This window comes from Pteropus alecto, unplaced genomic scaffold, assembly GCF_000325575.1.
Source record: "Pteropus alecto unplaced genomic scaffold, ASM32557v1 scaffold210, whole genome shotgun sequence".
NCBI lineage: Eukaryota > Metazoa > Chordata > Mammalia > Chiroptera > Pteropodidae > Pteropus > Pteropus alecto.
The window spans coordinates 4,171,725-4,190,140 of record NW_006431288.1 but is presented as its reverse complement, the minus strand read 5'-3'; the positions used below and the strand labels follow the sequence as shown (position 1 = coordinate 4,190,140).

The 18,416-nt window shown below is 35.8% G+C and overlaps 1 protein-coding gene and 1 pseudogene across 1 annotated transcript in view; one reads left to right on the top strand and one right to left on the bottom strand.

Moving 5' to 3' along the window:
* GLB1L3 (galactosidase beta 1 like 3) overlaps window positions 1-18,416 on the bottom strand; it is a 77,585-nt gene that overhangs the window by 16,120 nt on the left and 43,049 nt on the right. Inside the window, exons 10-11 of the mRNA XM_015597462.1 lie at window positions 17,894-17,975; window positions 16,848-16,912 (exon numbers count right to left, since the gene is read on the bottom strand). Of these exons, the coding sequence (XP_015452948.1) occupies window positions 16,848-16,912; window positions 17,894-17,975 (147 nt within the window). The remainder of the gene's footprint in view (window positions 1-16,847; window positions 16,913-17,893; window positions 17,976-18,416) is intronic.
* LOC102891021 lies at window positions 9,460-12,154 on the top strand (annotated as a pseudogene).

The window sequence follows — 18,416 nt, the reverse complement described above, 5'->3', positions numbered from 1 at the left end:
AAATATAGGATAAGCTAGAAGAAATGGATAAATTTCTAGAAACATACTACCTACCATGAATGAATCATGAAGAAATAGAAAATCAAAACCTCCCAACACACAAAAGTCCAGGACCAAATGGCTTTACCTGTGAATTCTACCAAACCTTTAAAAAAGAACTAATGCCAATCTTTCTCAAACTCTTGCAAAATATAAAGTAAGAGAACACTTCCAAACTCATTTTTAAGGCAAGAATTACCATGATACTAAATCTGACAAAGACACTACAAGAAAAGGAAATTTCAGGCCAATATCCTTGATAAACATCTATATAAATATCCTCAACAAAATATTATCAAATTGAGTTCAACAATAAATTAAAAGAATAATAATAAAGTGGGATTTATTCCTAGCAAGGGTAATTGAACATCTGCAAATTAGTCAATTTGATACACCATATTAACAAAATGATAAACATTGTATGATCATTTCAATAGATACGAAAAAGCATTTGACAAAATTCAACATCCATTTATAAAAAGAAACACTCTTAATAAAGTGAGTATAGAGGGAACATAAGTCAACAGAATAAAAGATATATATGAAAAGCCCACAGTTACCATCATAGTAGTGAAAAGCTGAAAGTTTTTCTTCTAATATCAGGAAGACGAGGATGCCCACTGTTGCCATTTTTACTCAACATATAAGATATCCTAGCCAGAGCAGTTAGGCAAGATAAAGAAATAAAAAGCATCCAAATCAAAAAGAAGTAAAAATGTTTCTATTTGCAGATGACATGATATTATATATAGAAAACCCTAAAGACTACCAAAACACTGTTAAACTTAATAAATAAATTTGGTAAAGTCATAGGATACAAAACCAATATATAAAAATTAGTTGCACTTCTATACACTAATAACACCTTATCAGAAAGAAAAAGACTTAAAAACATACCATTTACAATTACATCACAAATAAAATACCAAGAAATAAATTTAATCAAGGAGGTTAGAGACTTGTACATTGAAAATTATAATATATTGATAAAAGACATTGAAAAAGACATAAATAAATAGAAAGATATTTCAAGCTCATGGATTGGAAGAATTAATATTGTTTAAATGTTCATACCACCCAAAGCACTCTACAGATTCAATGCAATCTCTATCAAAATTCCAACTACATTTTCCACAGAAATAGAAAATAAAATCCCAATTTATGGAACCACAAAAGGCCTTGGATAACCAAAGCAATCTTGAGAAAGAACAAAGCTGGAGGCATCACACTCTCTGATTTAAAACTATGTTACAAAGCTATAGTGATAAAAACAGTATGATACTGGAATAAAACACACACACATAGATCGGTGGAACAGAATAGAGAGGTAAAAATTAACCTATGCATATATAATTAATTGATTTATGAAAAGGGAGCCAAAAAATACAATGGGGAAAGAACAGTCACCACAACAAATGATGCTGGGAAAATGGACAGTCACATGGAAAAGAATGAAACTGGATCACTATCTTCTATCACACAAAAATCAACTCAAAACAGATTAAAGACTTGAATGTAAGACCTGAAACCACAAAACTCCTAGGAGAAAACATTGTCAATAAGCTCCTTGATATCAGTCTTAATGTTTTTTTTAATTTGACACCAAAGGCAAAAGCAACAAGAGCAAAAATAAATAAGCAGGACTGCATCAATTTAAAAAGCTTCTGCATGGCAAAATAAACTATCAACAAAATGAAAAAGCAACTTATTGAAAGGGAGAAAATTCTTGCAAATCATATATCTGATAAAGGATTAATATCCAATACATATAAAGAACTCTACAACTCAATAGTAAAGAAGCAAACAATCCAATTTAAAAATGGGCAGAGCATTGAATAGGTATTTTTTCAAAGAAAAGATACATACAGCCAGCAGGTAGATGAAAAGGTGCTCAATATCACTAATCACCAGGGAAATGCAAATCAAAACCATTATGAGATATTGCCTGTTAGAATGGCTATTATTAAAAAAGGCAAGAAATGTATTGGTTAAAATGTGGAGAAAAGAAAACATTTGTTGGTTGGAATGTAAATTGTTGCAGCCACTAAGGAAAATAGTATGGAGATTCCTCAAAAAATTAAGAATAGAACTACCATATGATCCAGCAATGCCACTTCTGAGTATTTACCCAAAGAAAATGAAAACACTAATTTGAAAAGATATCTGCACTCCATGTTCATTGCAGCATTATTTACAATAGCCAAGATATAGAAACATCCTAAGTGCCCATTGATAGACAAGTGGGTCAAGAAGAGGTACTATATATATCCACTTCTTTATCCACATATATAATGGAATATTACTCGTACATAAAAAGAATGAAATCTTGCTATTTGCGACAACATGATGGACCTTGAGGGCATTATGCTAAGTGAAATAAGGTAGAAAGAGAAAGACAAATACTGTTTTATCTCACTTATATGTGGACTCTAAAATAATAACAACAAAACATGCTCATAGATACAGGGAAAAAAAATTGGTGGTTGCCAGAGGTGGGAGTTGAGGGGTTGATAAAATGGGTAAAGGGGATCAAAAGAAACAAACCTCCATGTATAAAATAAATAAGTCATGCAGGTATAATGTACAGCATGGTAACTATAGTAATACTACTGTATTGCATATTTGAAAGCTTCTCAGAGAGTAGATCTTAAAAGTTCTTATCACAAGAAAAAAAATTTGTAATTATATATGGTGACATGTTAATTGGACTTATTGTGATGATCAGTATGCAATATATACAAATAGAAAATTATTATGTTGGATACCTGAAACTAATATAATGTTCTTTCTCAACTACATCTTAATTTAAAAAAAAAAACCATAAAGAAAAACAACAAATAAACAAACAAACAAACAAAGCTTTAGGAAAAAAAAGGGAAAGAAAAATCTATTGAACACTTCTACATGAGTCCTAAACAGACACAATAGTTTTATCCTAAGCATGGGTTATTCTCTTATCTTCACATAGAGATGCTTCCAAAAATATGGAAAAGGATGTGTAGGAAAATATATTGAAGACCTCAATTAATATCCACAAGACATCTCTGACTCTCTAGAGAACCTGGTAGTGAATAGCTTTGTCAAATACCATCAAGCAGGGCACCTTATAACTCCAAGGCGTAAGTTTACAAATGCTCCTGCACCTATCAATCTCTTAACTTGAATTAGAAGTATGCAGCAGACAATGAGATTGAAGAAATAGTTGTTATAATAAGAAAAAGTACTGTGACTGACCAGTGAAAAATGTGATAACATCATGCTTGCTTTTAAAACTCTGGAGACTTCTGCTTAGTTTTCTCAAACATTTCCACACTGTAAGGTGCTTCATAGAGAAAGTGAATTATTTAATATGGATTTTTTTTGAGAAATGAAAAAATTGCTCACTTAAAATGTTTCTCAAGAAATGATAGGTTTATGGTAATTCTCCTGTTCATAAACAAATGGAGTCTGGGGTTACAGAAAAAAAAAATGCATTCTTGGCTTATGATAGTATCAGCTTAAGGAAAAGGTCTATGTTTGGGTTAACTATTAAAGTACACAAAACACAATGTCAAGAAAGTTTATCTTTATGTGTCTGACCCAGACACTTGTCTTTTTAAATAACATTTAGAATAGCATATGTGGTGTATTGTGGTGGAGCGTGGGGCAGTTAGTTGGTGGTGGGTGGGGATGGAGACCTGTGAGTATGGGGCAGCATGGTTGAGGTAAGAATAGTAGACTAATTCTAAATTCATGTAATGGTTCTGCCCCTTTCTTAATTTTGAACGACAGTTATTCAGTCTCTTGCTTTTTTTTTCCCTTCCTAGATAACTACCTAGTTCCTTCATCTCTAAAACTTTGTGATTGTGGTAACTTGTTAAGGTTCATTCTTCAGACATCACCCAAAGATTCATCAGAATGTTAGAACAACATAGGACATTTGATTTCCATAGTTTAGAATAAGCCCTGTTTATTCAGTTGAATTTAAAACCTTTTTGGAACAAAAGAGACATAAATCAGGTCAAGTAATAATTGCCAAGTATACCAGAAACCATAAATTACATTTTGAATAGGCGGCAACAAAGTATTGTTTCTAATTACAAAAGGTCAATGCATTTTCAGCTGTTTGTTTCCAGGAACTGACAGGTTGTTTTGTGGTAGTCCTATCAATTCATACTAAGAACTATCAAATTAACTATTCCCCATTAATATCTAAAAAAAAAATTAAAGGAGCTTAAATAATATAGAATGATAAATAAAAATTGAATATTTAAAATAGGAAAATAAAACTAAAAATGAGGATTTTTAAAAAAGCAATTCTACAAGTAAAGAGGGTCACTTCCTAATAATAAACATTTTATCTGAATGAATATAAAATAATTCCAAATTTGCAGAGCTTCAAAATCTATAAAACAAACTTTGATAAAACTTTTGAAGTGCAGGTGGAAATATTATAGACTGATAAGACATAAACAAAAATTAAATTAAATTAAAAGTAGAAATACTTAAAAATTAAAAACAAATTGAAATAAACCTAATTCTATATCGAGTTGGTAAAATAACTACATAAAACAAAGAAATTATCCCATGTAACTTTAGTATATAGAATTTTGACTACATGTTTCCTGTGGGATGTACCTTAATGATAAAAGAAAACCCACAGAAGTCTTAAAGATCATTGGGTTTTCTTATTTTTAGTTATATTATTGGTATTATTATTTCAAATCTATTATGAATATATTGTAGAATGATCAAATAGTAAAATTGTTAATATTGTTAGCAATTATGATTTCAGAGTAAGAGAGAAAATAAAGATATAAATTAAAGAAGTCAGATATAAACCCTATCATATTGTCTCTATTTTTAAAAAGTCACTGTAAACTCATGATTTTCCTCTCTTTTAAAACATACCTATGTCCTGGCTCTACACACTGAGTATACCATGGCACAGACTGTGTTCTGTAGAAGCAACAGAATTCTTGGGAGAAATGGCTATTTCTAGGTCTTGGATAGGAAATGTATAAGGTAATCTGGACAATTTATTCTGCCAGAAACCAAGAAAACTATAATAAGATTGTGTCGGAAAAAATACGAGTGCCAACTAGAAGGGGCTTCCAACTAGCCAACAAGAAGACGATTTAATAAACTTCAACAAAATATTGATTATAATTAACTAAAATACATTAGACATTAAAATATCGTGAATTAATGATAAAAGGAAAAAACTACAAAAGTTTGAAGTGGTACAGAGTATGTTCTCTGAACACAAGTATGTAAAAATAAAAAATCCCTATGCTTGAAAATTAACAAATTCACTTCTAGAACTACTAAGAAGGCAAAGAAGGAATTGTATCAAATATCTAAATTATTCTAAATTATAGCATAACAAATATACCAAAGATAAAAACTCATGGGCTAATGAGAAACTTATATCCTTAAATGCTTATATTAAACCATTCAAACAGAAAGAAACATAAAATTTAGGGGCTAATTATCCTTCTCAAGAAATTAGAAAGAATAGCAGAATAAATCAAAGGGTAAAATAAAGAAAATAATAAACCTAAGAGCAGAAGTATTGAAATTGAAATTAATTTTCAATAGATAAAATTTAAAAAGAAAAACTGGTTCTTTGAAAAGAACTGATATACTTCTGATGAGATTGATGAAACGAACAAAAAAGAACAAATATGTAACTAAGATCAGAAATTAAAAAGGAAATATCACCACAAACGATGTGGTAATTAAAAAGACAAGAGAATATTATCCACAATTTTATGTCATTATATTTTAAAACTTAAGTGAAATGAATAAATTCCTAGAAAAAAATATAACAATCATATTTACCCAGAAGTAAATAGACTGCTGCTTATAAGTCAGAGATGTAAAGAGCTAGAAAGAACATAAATCCAATCCTTACAACAAGGACAAAGTTTGAAAAACTACAAATTAATTACTTTTCTTGAGCTCATCAGAGAACTGAAGTCACAGAACAAATAAATAAATAAAAATTTATTGTAAACCTGGTACCTGCATTTGCATACCTAGGGCCGGAGCCCATAAAGAGATACTTTTAAAGAATTGGTAAAAATTGGATGTGAGAAAGTGTGAAGCCCCTGGGAACCCAGATATGGTAGATCTTACACTTCCATGAAAGTTTTACCTCCATGAATCCCACCAGATGTTATGAGGGAAGACAGGGAGACTTCTCAGTACCTGTTACAGATTCCCCCAAAATTCATATGTTGAAGTCCTAACCCTCAGCATCTCAGAATGTGACTGTATTTGGAGATAGGAGCTTTAAAGAAGTAATTAAATTAAAATGAGGTCAGTAGAGTGGACCCTAATTCAATATGACTGGTATCCTTACAAAAAGAGGAAATTCTTATACAGACATGCATAGAAGGAAGACCACTTGAAGACCCAGGAAGAGAATATGGTCAACTACAAGCCAAGGAGGTTTCTCAGAAGAAACCAAGCCAGCTGGCACCTTGTTCTTGAACATCTAGCCTCTGTAACTGTTAGAAAATAAATGTCTGTCGTCTAAGCCACTTAGTCGGTGGTACTCTTGTAATGGCAGCCCACGAAGACTGATACAGATTTTGGTACCAAGAAGTAGGGTGCTGCTGTAATTTGTTAGTAGTTAACAAATACCTAAAAGTTTGGAAGTGGCAGTGGAACTGGGTAATGGGTAGAGGTTTGGTGAGCTTTGAGTTGCATGCTTAAAAAAAAAAAAAAGAGCCTATAGTGCCTTGAAACAACTGTTGGTAGAAATATGGACATTGCAGGCAATTCTGGTGAGAGCTCAGAAAGAAAACAAAATGCTGTTATAAATATCAAAGTTAAAGATGTTTCTGGTGAGGTCTCGGATAGAAATGAGGAACATGTTATTGGACACTGGATGAGAGAGATGATCCTTGTCAAAAAATGGCAAAGAACTTAAATGAGTTGTGTTCTAGTATTTTGTGGAAGGTAGGACTTGTAATTATGAACCTCAATATTTAGCTGAGGAGATTTCTAAGCAAAATGTTGAATGGAAGGACTAGTTCCCCCTTGTTGCTCATAGGAATAAAATACAAAAGGAAAGAGATAAACTGAATGAATTATTAAGCAAAAAGGAACTAGAACTTGAAGATTTAGAGAATTCTCAGCCTACTTATATGAGAAAGCATAATTACAGAACATCAAAGATATGGTTGGATAATCATTTTCTAAAGAGATTATGGGCACATAATGTATGGATTCATTCAGCCATCTCAGCCAAATCCAGATGGGGTTATCCAAGAAAGATACATGTAAGACCTCTAGTCCTATGGCTTAGACCCATATGAATTGCATAGGAAGCCAACGTGTTTTTTAAGAATTTTATACCAGCAGAAATGTTTCCAACTGGGACTGAAGATGGTAGAGATGAAACAAAATGAAGCAAGACTGTTGGACTTCTGAGATTCTACAGGATGGGCCAATAGAGCTATCAGCTATAAACGTGCATTATCTTTCAAGGGAGGATAACCCTGAAGGTGGGTGAGAGGTCAATAGGCTACCACTATCACTACAAGTGCAAAGGGCACAGGCTAGGTTTTAGATTTGCTTAAGACACATGACCCCTTTCTTCTTTCTTATTTCTCCCCTTCGAATGGGATTATCTATCCTATGCATGTCCTATCATTGTATTTTGGAAGCTGATAACTTGTTGTCTGTTTCACAGGTTCACAGCTAGAGAGGAATTTTGCTTAAGATAAATTATACCTCAAGTCTCATCCATACCTGATTTAGATGATATTTAGATAAAATTTTGGACTCAGAGTTGATGCTGGAATATATATATTTTTTTAAAGTTGAACTTTCAAGGCTACTGGAGTGGGGTTAATGTACTTTGCACATTAGAAGGACATGAGTTTGGGGAGGCTAGAAGGCAGAATATTATGGTCTGAATTATACTCCCAAAATTGTATGTTGAAGTCCTAACCCTCGGTACCTCAGAATGTGACCATATTTGGAAAGAGGGTACTTACATAGTTAATTAAGGTTAAATGGGGTCGTTTCAGTGAGTCCTAATCCAATATGACTGGTATCCTTGTAAAAAGAGGCGATTAGGATACAAACACAGAGAGAAGATCATGTGAAGATGCAAAAGGATCAGTCATTCACATTGTAGATACAGTCAAGAAGAGAGGGCTCAGAAGAAACAAACCCTGCTGACACCTTGATCTCAGACATCTAGCCTCCAGAACTTTGAGAAAATAAATATTGTTTAAGCTACCCAGTCCGTAGTACTTTGGCTTTCTTCCTGCTAGTGTCTGGGGAAGGGGAGCAGCAGCCACCACCAAATCTCTCATACCTTCCCTAGGGAACAAAAGCATTAATTTGCAGAAGGAAGAGAAACAAAATCTGTCATCTTAAGGCACTAGTAAAATCTCACTGCATCTGAGAAAAGGGAGAAAGGAAAAAATGGCCCTTGGCAGAGGAGCAGGAATACATGCTGAGTCTATAACTAACTACACCTAGAGGAGAAGCAGAAACATTTGAAAGGTCACACCCCTCCGATGCAAGGACACAGTGCCTGCTTATGACTGAGGTTTAATCAGAATTAGGGAATGCTTTTCCTCCTTCACCATGAGGCCAACCAGAGTAAAGAAAAATAACATGTAGTATAGTAAAGAGAAGTGGAAGAGACAGAATCTCTAGAGTGCAATGTAAAGGGAAGACCCAAAGTCAAGGTGAGTGCAGACATACAGAAAATGCCTGTCAAGCTAGCCCTCATCATAGACATAAGGTGTCACTAGAGGAATTTGAAGCCTGTGATGCACAGATGATAACCAAACCTGAAATCCAGCTAAACTCCTGATTAGATTAACACTAAACCTGACATTAAAAGCAGAAAGAAAGGCATGCTTATCTCTAAAATAGTATCTATGTCCTACACAAGATATTCAGTTTTCAATTAAAGAACAATGAGCCACACAAAAAGACAAGAAAAAAAGCTGTTTTGAAGAGATAAATCAATCATCAAAAACAGACTCAGATAAGACACAAATGTTATAATTAGACAGGAAATTTAAAATAACTAATATTAATATGTTAGATACTATAATAGAAAAGGTAGTATGCAAAATCAGATGGGTAATTTTAGCTGAGGGGTGGAAACCATAAGAAAAAGTCAAATGGAAATACCAGAAATCAAAAACACAGTAATAGAAATAAAGATTTCCTTTAGAGGGCTCATTAGTAGATTAAACAGAAGAGAGGAATTAATCAGTGTTCTTAATGCGAAGTCAATAAAAATTAGCCAAGTTGAACTGTAAAATAAAGGAGATAAAACGAAATTATAAAAAAGATCAATTAACTCAAAATAAAGGAAACAACTCTCCCTGCTATCCAGAGTAGTGCAGAGGCTGAGGCTTGCGTGTGTTCAAGATTCTGCTCCACCCATAACCCACCACCATGGCAGGGGAAGGCATTGCTCCTGGAAATATAATGGACATTAATACTACTTCACAAGAGGTGCTGAAGACCACCCTCATTCACTATGGCCTAGCACATGGAATTCATGAAGCTGCCAAAGCTTTAGATAAGCACCAAACCCATATTTGAGTGTTTGAATCCAACTTTGATGAAACCATGTATTTCAATTTGATGGAGGCCTTTTGTGCTGAACACCAAGTCAATCTAATTAAAGTTAATGACAACAAGAAACTAGGGTAATGGGTAGGCCTCTGTAAAACTGAAAGAGGGAAAACCCAATAAAGTGGTTGGTTGTAGTTGTGTGGTGGTTAAGGACTATGGCAAAGAGTCTCAGGCCAAGGATGTCATTGAGGAGTACTTCAAATGCAAGAAATTAACAAATAAACTTGGCTTTTTTTAAAAAAAGAAAGAAAGAAAGAACAAATGGAACAAATAGAAAAAAGTTAGCAAGATGGTAGATTTAGTCCAACCATATCAATGAACACTTTAAAGTGAATTATCTAACCACATTAGTTAATAAACAAAAATTATCTGATTGAATTTTCAAAAAGGCAATATATAACTATATGCTGTCTATAAGAAGTCCACTTTAAAACAAAGACTTTAAGATAGGTAAAAAGGAAAAGAAAGATACACCATGCAAACACTAACCAAAATAAAGCTAAAATAACTATATTTATATCAACCAACATTGACTTCAGAAAAATAAGACGGGCATTACATAATAATAAAGAGTAACTTTACCAAAAAAATATAACCATTATAAATGTATACACAACTAAAAATGGCTTTAAAATACATGAAATAAAAACTGATAAATCAAAAAAACAAATTGTAATGCAAGCTCTTGTAGTTGGTGGTTTTGTTTGTTTATTTTGTAATGCAAGTGCTGGACTTAAGCTTCGCATCCTGAGGTATCCCCCTCAAAGAGGCCACTCTCAAATAAGCACATTGCCAGCCACAGGATTAGATAAAGAGCCAGGACACATCAACTCGTGCACCACCAAGCTCCTTTGTTTTAGAGATCTTGGTTGATTTCAAGATAACTGACCATTTGGCCACTTGGTTTTCCTCTTCCAGCACTTTAAGTTCTGGCTCTTAAATTTTAAATTCACCAAGAAAGAGTGAGCCCAAGAAACCCTAGTCCCCCACCTTTGACCTCAATAAAAGCAAAGACCTAAGACCCATGCACTCTCTCTCTACCCTTGACCTCACTGTGTGGCCCCAGTTTATTTCAAGACCTCTAAGAAATAAACCCTTTTTTTCAAAGTTTCTTGATGTTTTTTGCTGAAGGGTATCTTGCAATCATAATAAGAACTACAAATGCCTGTCCAACCACATTAGTTATCAATAGGCTGAGACTGGCACACAAATAAACAAATCCACAATTATATTTAGAGATGTCAACACTCTTCTCTTAATAATTGATAGAATAAGTAGGCAAAAAATCAATAAGTATACAGATTACCTAAACAATACTTTAATCAACTAGACCTCATGGAAATTTATAAACAAATGCAAAATCACATTCTTTTCAAGTGTACATGCATGGAGCATTCACCAAGAATGACCATATTATGAGCCAAAACCAAATCGCACCAAATGCAAAAAACAAAAAACAAAAACAAAAACAAAAAACGAAAAAAAAAACAAATTATACAAAGTATGTTCTATTTTAATAGTATTAAATTTTAATAGTATTAAAATAGAAATCAGTAACAGAATGATATCTGGAAAATCTCCAAAGATTCAAAAATTAAACAACACACTTTGAATTGGCACATGGAATAAAGAATTCTCAAGGGAAACTAATGTTCTGATAATTTAAAAAATATTTTTTAAAAATGAAAATTTAGCATATCAAAATTAGTGAGATGCAGCAAAAGCAGTGCTTACAGGGAAACATATAGCAGAATATGCTTATATTTGAAAAGAAGAAAGTTTCAAATCAGTAACGTAAGCTTCCACCAGAGGAAAAAAAACTGGAAAAAAGTAGAGCAAATTAAATCCAAAGGAAACAAAAGGTAGAAAATGCTAAAGATCAGGGAAGTAATCAATGAAATAGAAAACAGAAAAATAATAGATGGAAAAAAAAGCAAGCCAAAAGGCTGGTTCGCTGAAAAAAAAAATCAATAAAACTGATAAAATTCTTACTGGCCAAGATAAAGGCAGAGAAAACACAAAATTACCAACATCGGGAAGAAAAGAAGGACCATTGCTGCTGACAAGAAAGACATTAAAAGGATATTAATGGAATATTACAAACAACTCTATGCCTATGAATTCAAAAACTTAAATGAAGTAGAATAGAATCCTTGAAAGACATAAACTACCAAAACTCACTCAAGAAGAAATAACCTCAATTGTGCTCTATTAGAAATTAAATTTCCAGTTAAATTTTTTCTGGGGACCAGGAAAGATAGCATAGACAGTAGAGGCTTTGTGCATCTCCTCTTGTGACCACACCAGAGTTGTGACGAAACCACAGAGCAAAAAAAAGCAAACAGAGTCACCTGGGCCCTGGATGAACAGAGGCACTACAACTAGGAGAGAAATAAGAAATCACCCTCCAATGGCAGGAGGAGGTGGAGATGTGAAGCTGTCGGGTCCCATGCAGCTGCGCAAGACAGAGGCGGCAACAGCAGCAACCAGCAGGTGCAGATGTTCTTCTTAGAGGGGTTGCAACCATGACTGAACTTTCACAGAGACAGATTGCTTGCTTTGAGCTCCAGCACGCCCAGTCAACAGCTTGAGGGGCACCAGGGACATATGAGGGAACACTGAGTTGTTGGGCTCAAGACAAGGACCAGAGGCAAGGCTTTCTTCAGGTCAGAAGTGCTGGCAGCATCTGCTGTTCCTCTTTTGAGCCCTCTCCACTCCCAGTGTGCAGATGCAAGTGCCGCTATAGCTGAGACATTATCAAACTGAATAACACAGGTCACTCCACCCCTCTCAACTTGTGGACTTACTGAAGCTATATCCAGTAGTGTCCTCAGCTTGCCCTATGTCCCTTGCTGAGCAGCTCCAAGCCCCGCACTAGTGGCACCTACCTTTGATTTCTGGCATAGCCTCTCGAAGCAACTCTCAGCACAGCACAGGTATCAGCCATCTGGGGATTGTTTGCTGGCCCCAGAGGGGCACAGGCTGGGGCTAAACTGGGCCCACAGCTGGAACCCTCTCAGGACTATGCCACTGGACACCAGGTACACAAAGCCATGCTAATAACCAGGAGACTTAGGAGCTTTGCTTAGTACATAGAAACAGACACAGAATGGTAGCCAAAATGGGGAGACAAAGAAGTACGTCCCATATGAAAGAACAAAATAGAGCTCCAAAAAATGGAGTCAAGCAGTCACCAGATGCAGAGTTCAAAACACTGGTTATAAGGATGCTCAATGAATTTAGGGGAAGAGTAGATTAACTCAGTAAGAACTTTAACAAAAAGATAAAAATGGAGATAGAAATTATAAAAGGGAACCAGTTAGAAATAAAGAATACAGTATCTGAAATAAAGAGTATTTTAGAGGGAATCAACAGAGTGGATGAAGTGGAGGTTTGAATCACCAGTATAGAGGATGGGGTAACGGAGGACACCAAATCAGAACAGCAGCAAGAAAAAAGAATTCAAAAAATGAAGGTAGGGAGGAGGGAGGTAGATGGGGTAAAAGGGGTCAAATATGTGATGACAGAAAGAAATCTAACTATGGGAGGTGAACACACAATACAATATATATGCCTTACTGTTAAATTGTATACCTGAAACTTACTGGAGTTCATTAACCAATGTCACCATAAAATAATTAATTAACTAATTAATTCTTAAAAATGAAGATAATTTAAGGAGCCTATGGGACAACCTCAAACGTAACAACATTTTCTTCATAGGGGTACCAGAAAGAGAAGAGAGAGAACAAGAAGTTGAAAACCTATTTGAAGAAATAATGACTGAAAACTTCCCTAACCTGGTGAAGGACATAGATAAACAATTCGTGCAGAGAGTGCCAAACAAGATGAACCCAAAGAGGCCCACACAAAGACACATCATAATTACAGTGCCAAAGCAGCAAGAGAAAAGCTCCCATAAGACTGTCAGCTGGGGGCGGCTCCATAGTGTAGTGGTTAGCACATCTGCTTTACACGCAGAAGATCCTGGGTTCGCACCCCAGGTGAAGCCACGGACCATATCCCGGGTGCACCAGGCCCCCCAGGTGCGCCAGGTGCGCCTGGCCTCAAGTGCTCCAGGCCCCAAGTGCACGCCACGAGCATGTGGGAGGAGATGCCCCACCTTCAGAGATCCAGTTCTTAAGGGGAAATGGCAACATCCATAGGTCAGGGGTAGAAGTGGAGGGGGGGCGGAATTAAAGAGGTATAAAAAAATAAAAAATAAATAAAATAAAAAGACTGTCAGCTGATGATTTCTCAAAAGAAACTTTACAGGACCGAAGGGTTTGGTATAAAATATTCAAAGTGATGAAAACTCAGGATCTACAAGATTACTTTACCCAGCAAAGCTATCATCTGGAGTTGAAGGACAGTTAAAGAGCTTCCCAGACAAGAGAAAGCTAAAGAAATTCATCACCACCAAGCCAATATCATAGGAAATGTTGGAGGGACTTCTTTAAGAAGAATAAAAATATGTATCGAAAATACGAATAAATAAAATGGCAATAGCTATATATCTATCAATAAGTACTTCAAATGAAAAAAGAATTAAATGGTCCAAACAAAAGACAGGGTGGCAGAATGGATAAGATTACAAGACCCTAACATATGCTACCCACAAGAGACTCACTTCTGATCAAAAGACACACGCAAACCAAAAGTAAGGGGATGAAAAAAGATGTTTCATAAAAATGGAAACAAACAAACGAAAAAGCTGAAGTAGCAATACTTGTACCAGACAAAATAGAGTTTAAAACAAAGGCTATATAACAAGAGACAAAGAAGGACCCAGTTATCCCACTTCTGGGTATTTATCTAAAGACATTCAAAACACTACTTTGAAGTGACATGTACATTTATATGTTTATTGCAGCATTATTAACAATAGCCAAGATATGGAGGCAACCTGGATGTTTATCAATGGATGAATGGATAAAGAAGGGGTGGTCTACATATATAATGGAATATTACTCAGCCATAAAACAAACAAACAAACAAATAAATAAATAAATAAATAAATAAATAAATGGAATCTTGCCATCTGCAATAACACAAATGGACCTAGAGGGTACTGTGCTGAGTGGAGTAAGTCAGACAGAAAAAGACTAATGCCATGTGATTTCACTCACACGTGGAATCTAAAGAACAAAAACAAATAAAACAGAAACAAACTTATAAATACAGAGAACATTTTGAGAGTTCCCAGTTGGAAGGGGGACTGGAGAGGGTGGGTGAATAAGGGGAAAAGATTAATAAGGACAAATTGGTAGTTGCAAAATAATCATGGGGACATATAGCATAAGGAATATAGTCAATAATATTATAATAACTATGTACGGTGTCAGATGGGTATTAGATTTATTGAGATCACTTAGTAAGTTATATAAATATCTAATCACTATGCTGTACACCTGAAACTAATGTAATATTGTATGTCAACTATAATTGAAAAATAAAAACTTATTTTACAAAAATTTTCTAAAAAAAAACTTCAGGTCCAGATGGTTTCACTGATAAATTTTACCAAACATTATTAGTAACAATTATACACAATCTCTTCCAAAAAATAGAAGAGGAAAGAATACTTCCAAACTCATTTTATGAGTCCAGGATTACTGTAATTCCAAAATCAAACAAAGATATTTCAAGAAAAGAAAACCAAAGCCCAATATCCCTCATAAACATGGAAGCGAAGCTTCTCTACAAAATATGAACAAACTGAATCCAGCACTATATAAAATGATAATACATCAAAATCAAATGCAAATCAAATGCAGAAATTCAAAACTGGGTCAATATTGAAAGACCATATGAATCATATTAGCATATGAAAGAGGAAAGACATATGAGAAGAGCTGCATGACCTTTGGGTTTAGCTATAACTTTAAACGTATGACAACAAAAGCATCATCCACTCAGCTATCAGAAGGAATGAAGTACTGATTCATGTTATGGTAGAAATAGACCTCAAAACCATCAAGCTGTGTGAAAGTAGCCAAAAAGATGCAAAAGACTAGAAACTGTATGATTCTATTTATATGAAATGTCTAGAAAAAGGCAAGTTTATAATGATAGAAAGTAGAGGAGTGGTTGCCTAGAGCTGCAGGAGGGAGCAGGGCCTTAACTACAAACGAGCACAAGGAAACTTTAGATTGTGGTGATGGTTCTAAGACTCTATATATTGAATTGTATACTTGCAATGGGTGAATTTAATAGTGTATAAATTATATTTCAATAAAGCTGTTTTAAAAAGTGACAAGAAAAAAATAAACGACCACAAAAGAGACTTACTACACGCATTAAAAACTAGGGAGAGCCATGGATCTACCCCTGGCAGAGTCTCTCCTTTTTACTAGCTCAGAAACTCCATAGAAGTTAATGTGAAAAGGATATAAGATTAATTCATTCCTTGATTACAACTTGTGGAGGAGGGTGTAAGGCTGAGGAGAGGGCACTGGAGGGAGCACTGCGGGAGGCTCCGGCCCAAAGAGAGCACCATATTTTGCAAGAATTGCTGAAGGCCTTCCTGCCTGAGCAAGAAGAGCAATGTGGGCTGAAACTAGAAACGAAGACTGTGTCAGGCACACAGGCCGTGGCACAAAAGAAACCCAGGAAAATGTGTTAAGCAGAAGACACCATAATCACATTTGGTCTGTCAGGGCTCAACCTAGTTATTTTTGGAGAGTGGCTGTAATCATGAAGGGACAAGTTGTCCATCTTTGTAACTATTACAGGGGGTCATCCACTGAGAGGAAACTAGGAGCTACTTATTCAATTTTTTTGTCAAATGAATTCATGTGCAACATAGTCTGGCTAAATTAGGCTGATTTGCTGACTAAAAAAGGCTGACCCCACCAAAGCCAGGTATGAATCCTCTGTCAGCAACATGCAGGGCCCATTTCTGAGCTCTGTCCTCACAGAGGAGAGAGAACATCATCTCCCTCTAATTTACCTCACATAATCCCCTCACCCTTCCTCTGATCATCTCCATGAGGTGCTTCACTAACAAAAGTGAAAGCAGCAGAATTTCTTCCTCGTTCCCCATGGTGCAAGGTGTAAACTCCCCAAATTTCTTTTGAAACCAGCTGAGGCCCCAGAGGGTCTTCTTGCCAAGCCTCCTCTCCTCATTGAACACCAGTTGCACAGGTTAGGGAGGTCATGGCAGGTGAAGGGGCTAAGACTCTTCATTACTAAGATGTCCTTACCTGTATATTATAAAGGGGCTCAAAAGCATCATTCTGAAATTTTTCTATATTGATGGCAGCCAACACTGTAGAGAGAAGAAAGAAGTGCTGCATGAGACATTGTGACAGGCGCCAACAGGGGAGGGATGGAGGTCCACACCTTTCACTCTGAAGAAAGGTGTGTTGAGTAGTAAGAATAATGAGATACTACTTGTATCCCAAGTTGCAATGTAAAAAAAGGTGCCATATCCTCGCATCATTGGACACTTGCAAGGACTTGAGGTAAGAAGGGCAGTTAAAATTAACTGTATTTTGTGCAGAGAAATGGAACAGGCCAATCTCACCACAACATGATTAGATCTAGGAATTGAATGCATGTCTCATGACCCCAAGTCCAGCACACTTTTCACTGTACCATAATAATGTGGAGAAGAGCCACCAAAAAGGTGGAGAGAACAGCAGTCTCCAGAAGCAGCTAATTTTGAGCTAAGGAATACCTGACAGATATTCCTCTGGCTCCATCTGGCTGCTCATACCTTGGTCATTTCTTTTACTCTCGTCACCTTATAATTTTGTTCTGAATTATTCTGCTCCTTTATTCTCTAGGACCTACTCAGAGTCCTTAGTGTGCCTTAGGCTGCAGGATCTCAGGACTGGGACTCTGCTGAGGCTGGCTTCCAGACACAGCACCTATCTTCTGCTTCTTCATGGAGTTGTCAATGTTGTTGGAGAATGCCTTCATTCTAACCCTTCCCAGCACCAATGCAGATTCTCAGCCACAGAAAAGTTATGAAAGATGGAAAGGTACATTGGGGGCAGAAGAGCTCGATTACAGCTCTGATCTTGAAAGACAACAGGAACAAGGAAAAGTGATGCAGTTGCCAAGTGAACTCTTCACTTTGACCTTGAGTCCTCATCTATTGTAATATCAAATCTCTAGGGTCCACTTCAATCTACATAGGAAAGAGATATTAGAGACATTCTTTGTTCTTTCTGATGTTTGTTCAAGATTCAAACTGGCAGATTAAGAGCCTCAGTTCCCCCTTAAAGTGAGTCTAAATTCGTACCTCCTTTTATGTAGCCTTTCAGCACTTCTGTCTTAGCATCTGAGGTCAAGAGCAGCTCCACAATTCCTCGTTTCAGCAGGGCCTATTGAGAAAACTGTAGAATGAACCTACTTCCCTTGCTCCCTTGGGAAGAAGAAAATTAAGAAATAAATACAACTGGTTCAGATGGGCAGCATGTAAGCTAAAAAAAAGGTTTGAATTGAGAGTCTGGCCATCCGCAACTCAGTAAATTGAGGAGGTTGTAGTCTCTATCCCAGTTTGGTGTTGTCTCCAGGATGACCACAAAGCAGCTGAATACAGGCTTCGACACCCCACAGTCATAGCCTCAAGGCTAAGTTTATGAGAAAACACCCTGAGGCAGCATCTAAATCTGAGAGAAAGGGAGAAGACTTGGGAAACTCTTTGTGCTTGAAGGAGAGTGGCCAATGCTATGGGTAAGATCGGAGAGAAACTTCACAAAACTTGGGTCCTACCTGGACACTCAGAGGAAGTAAAGAACTGCCATTGCATTGGGGAAGGGGAG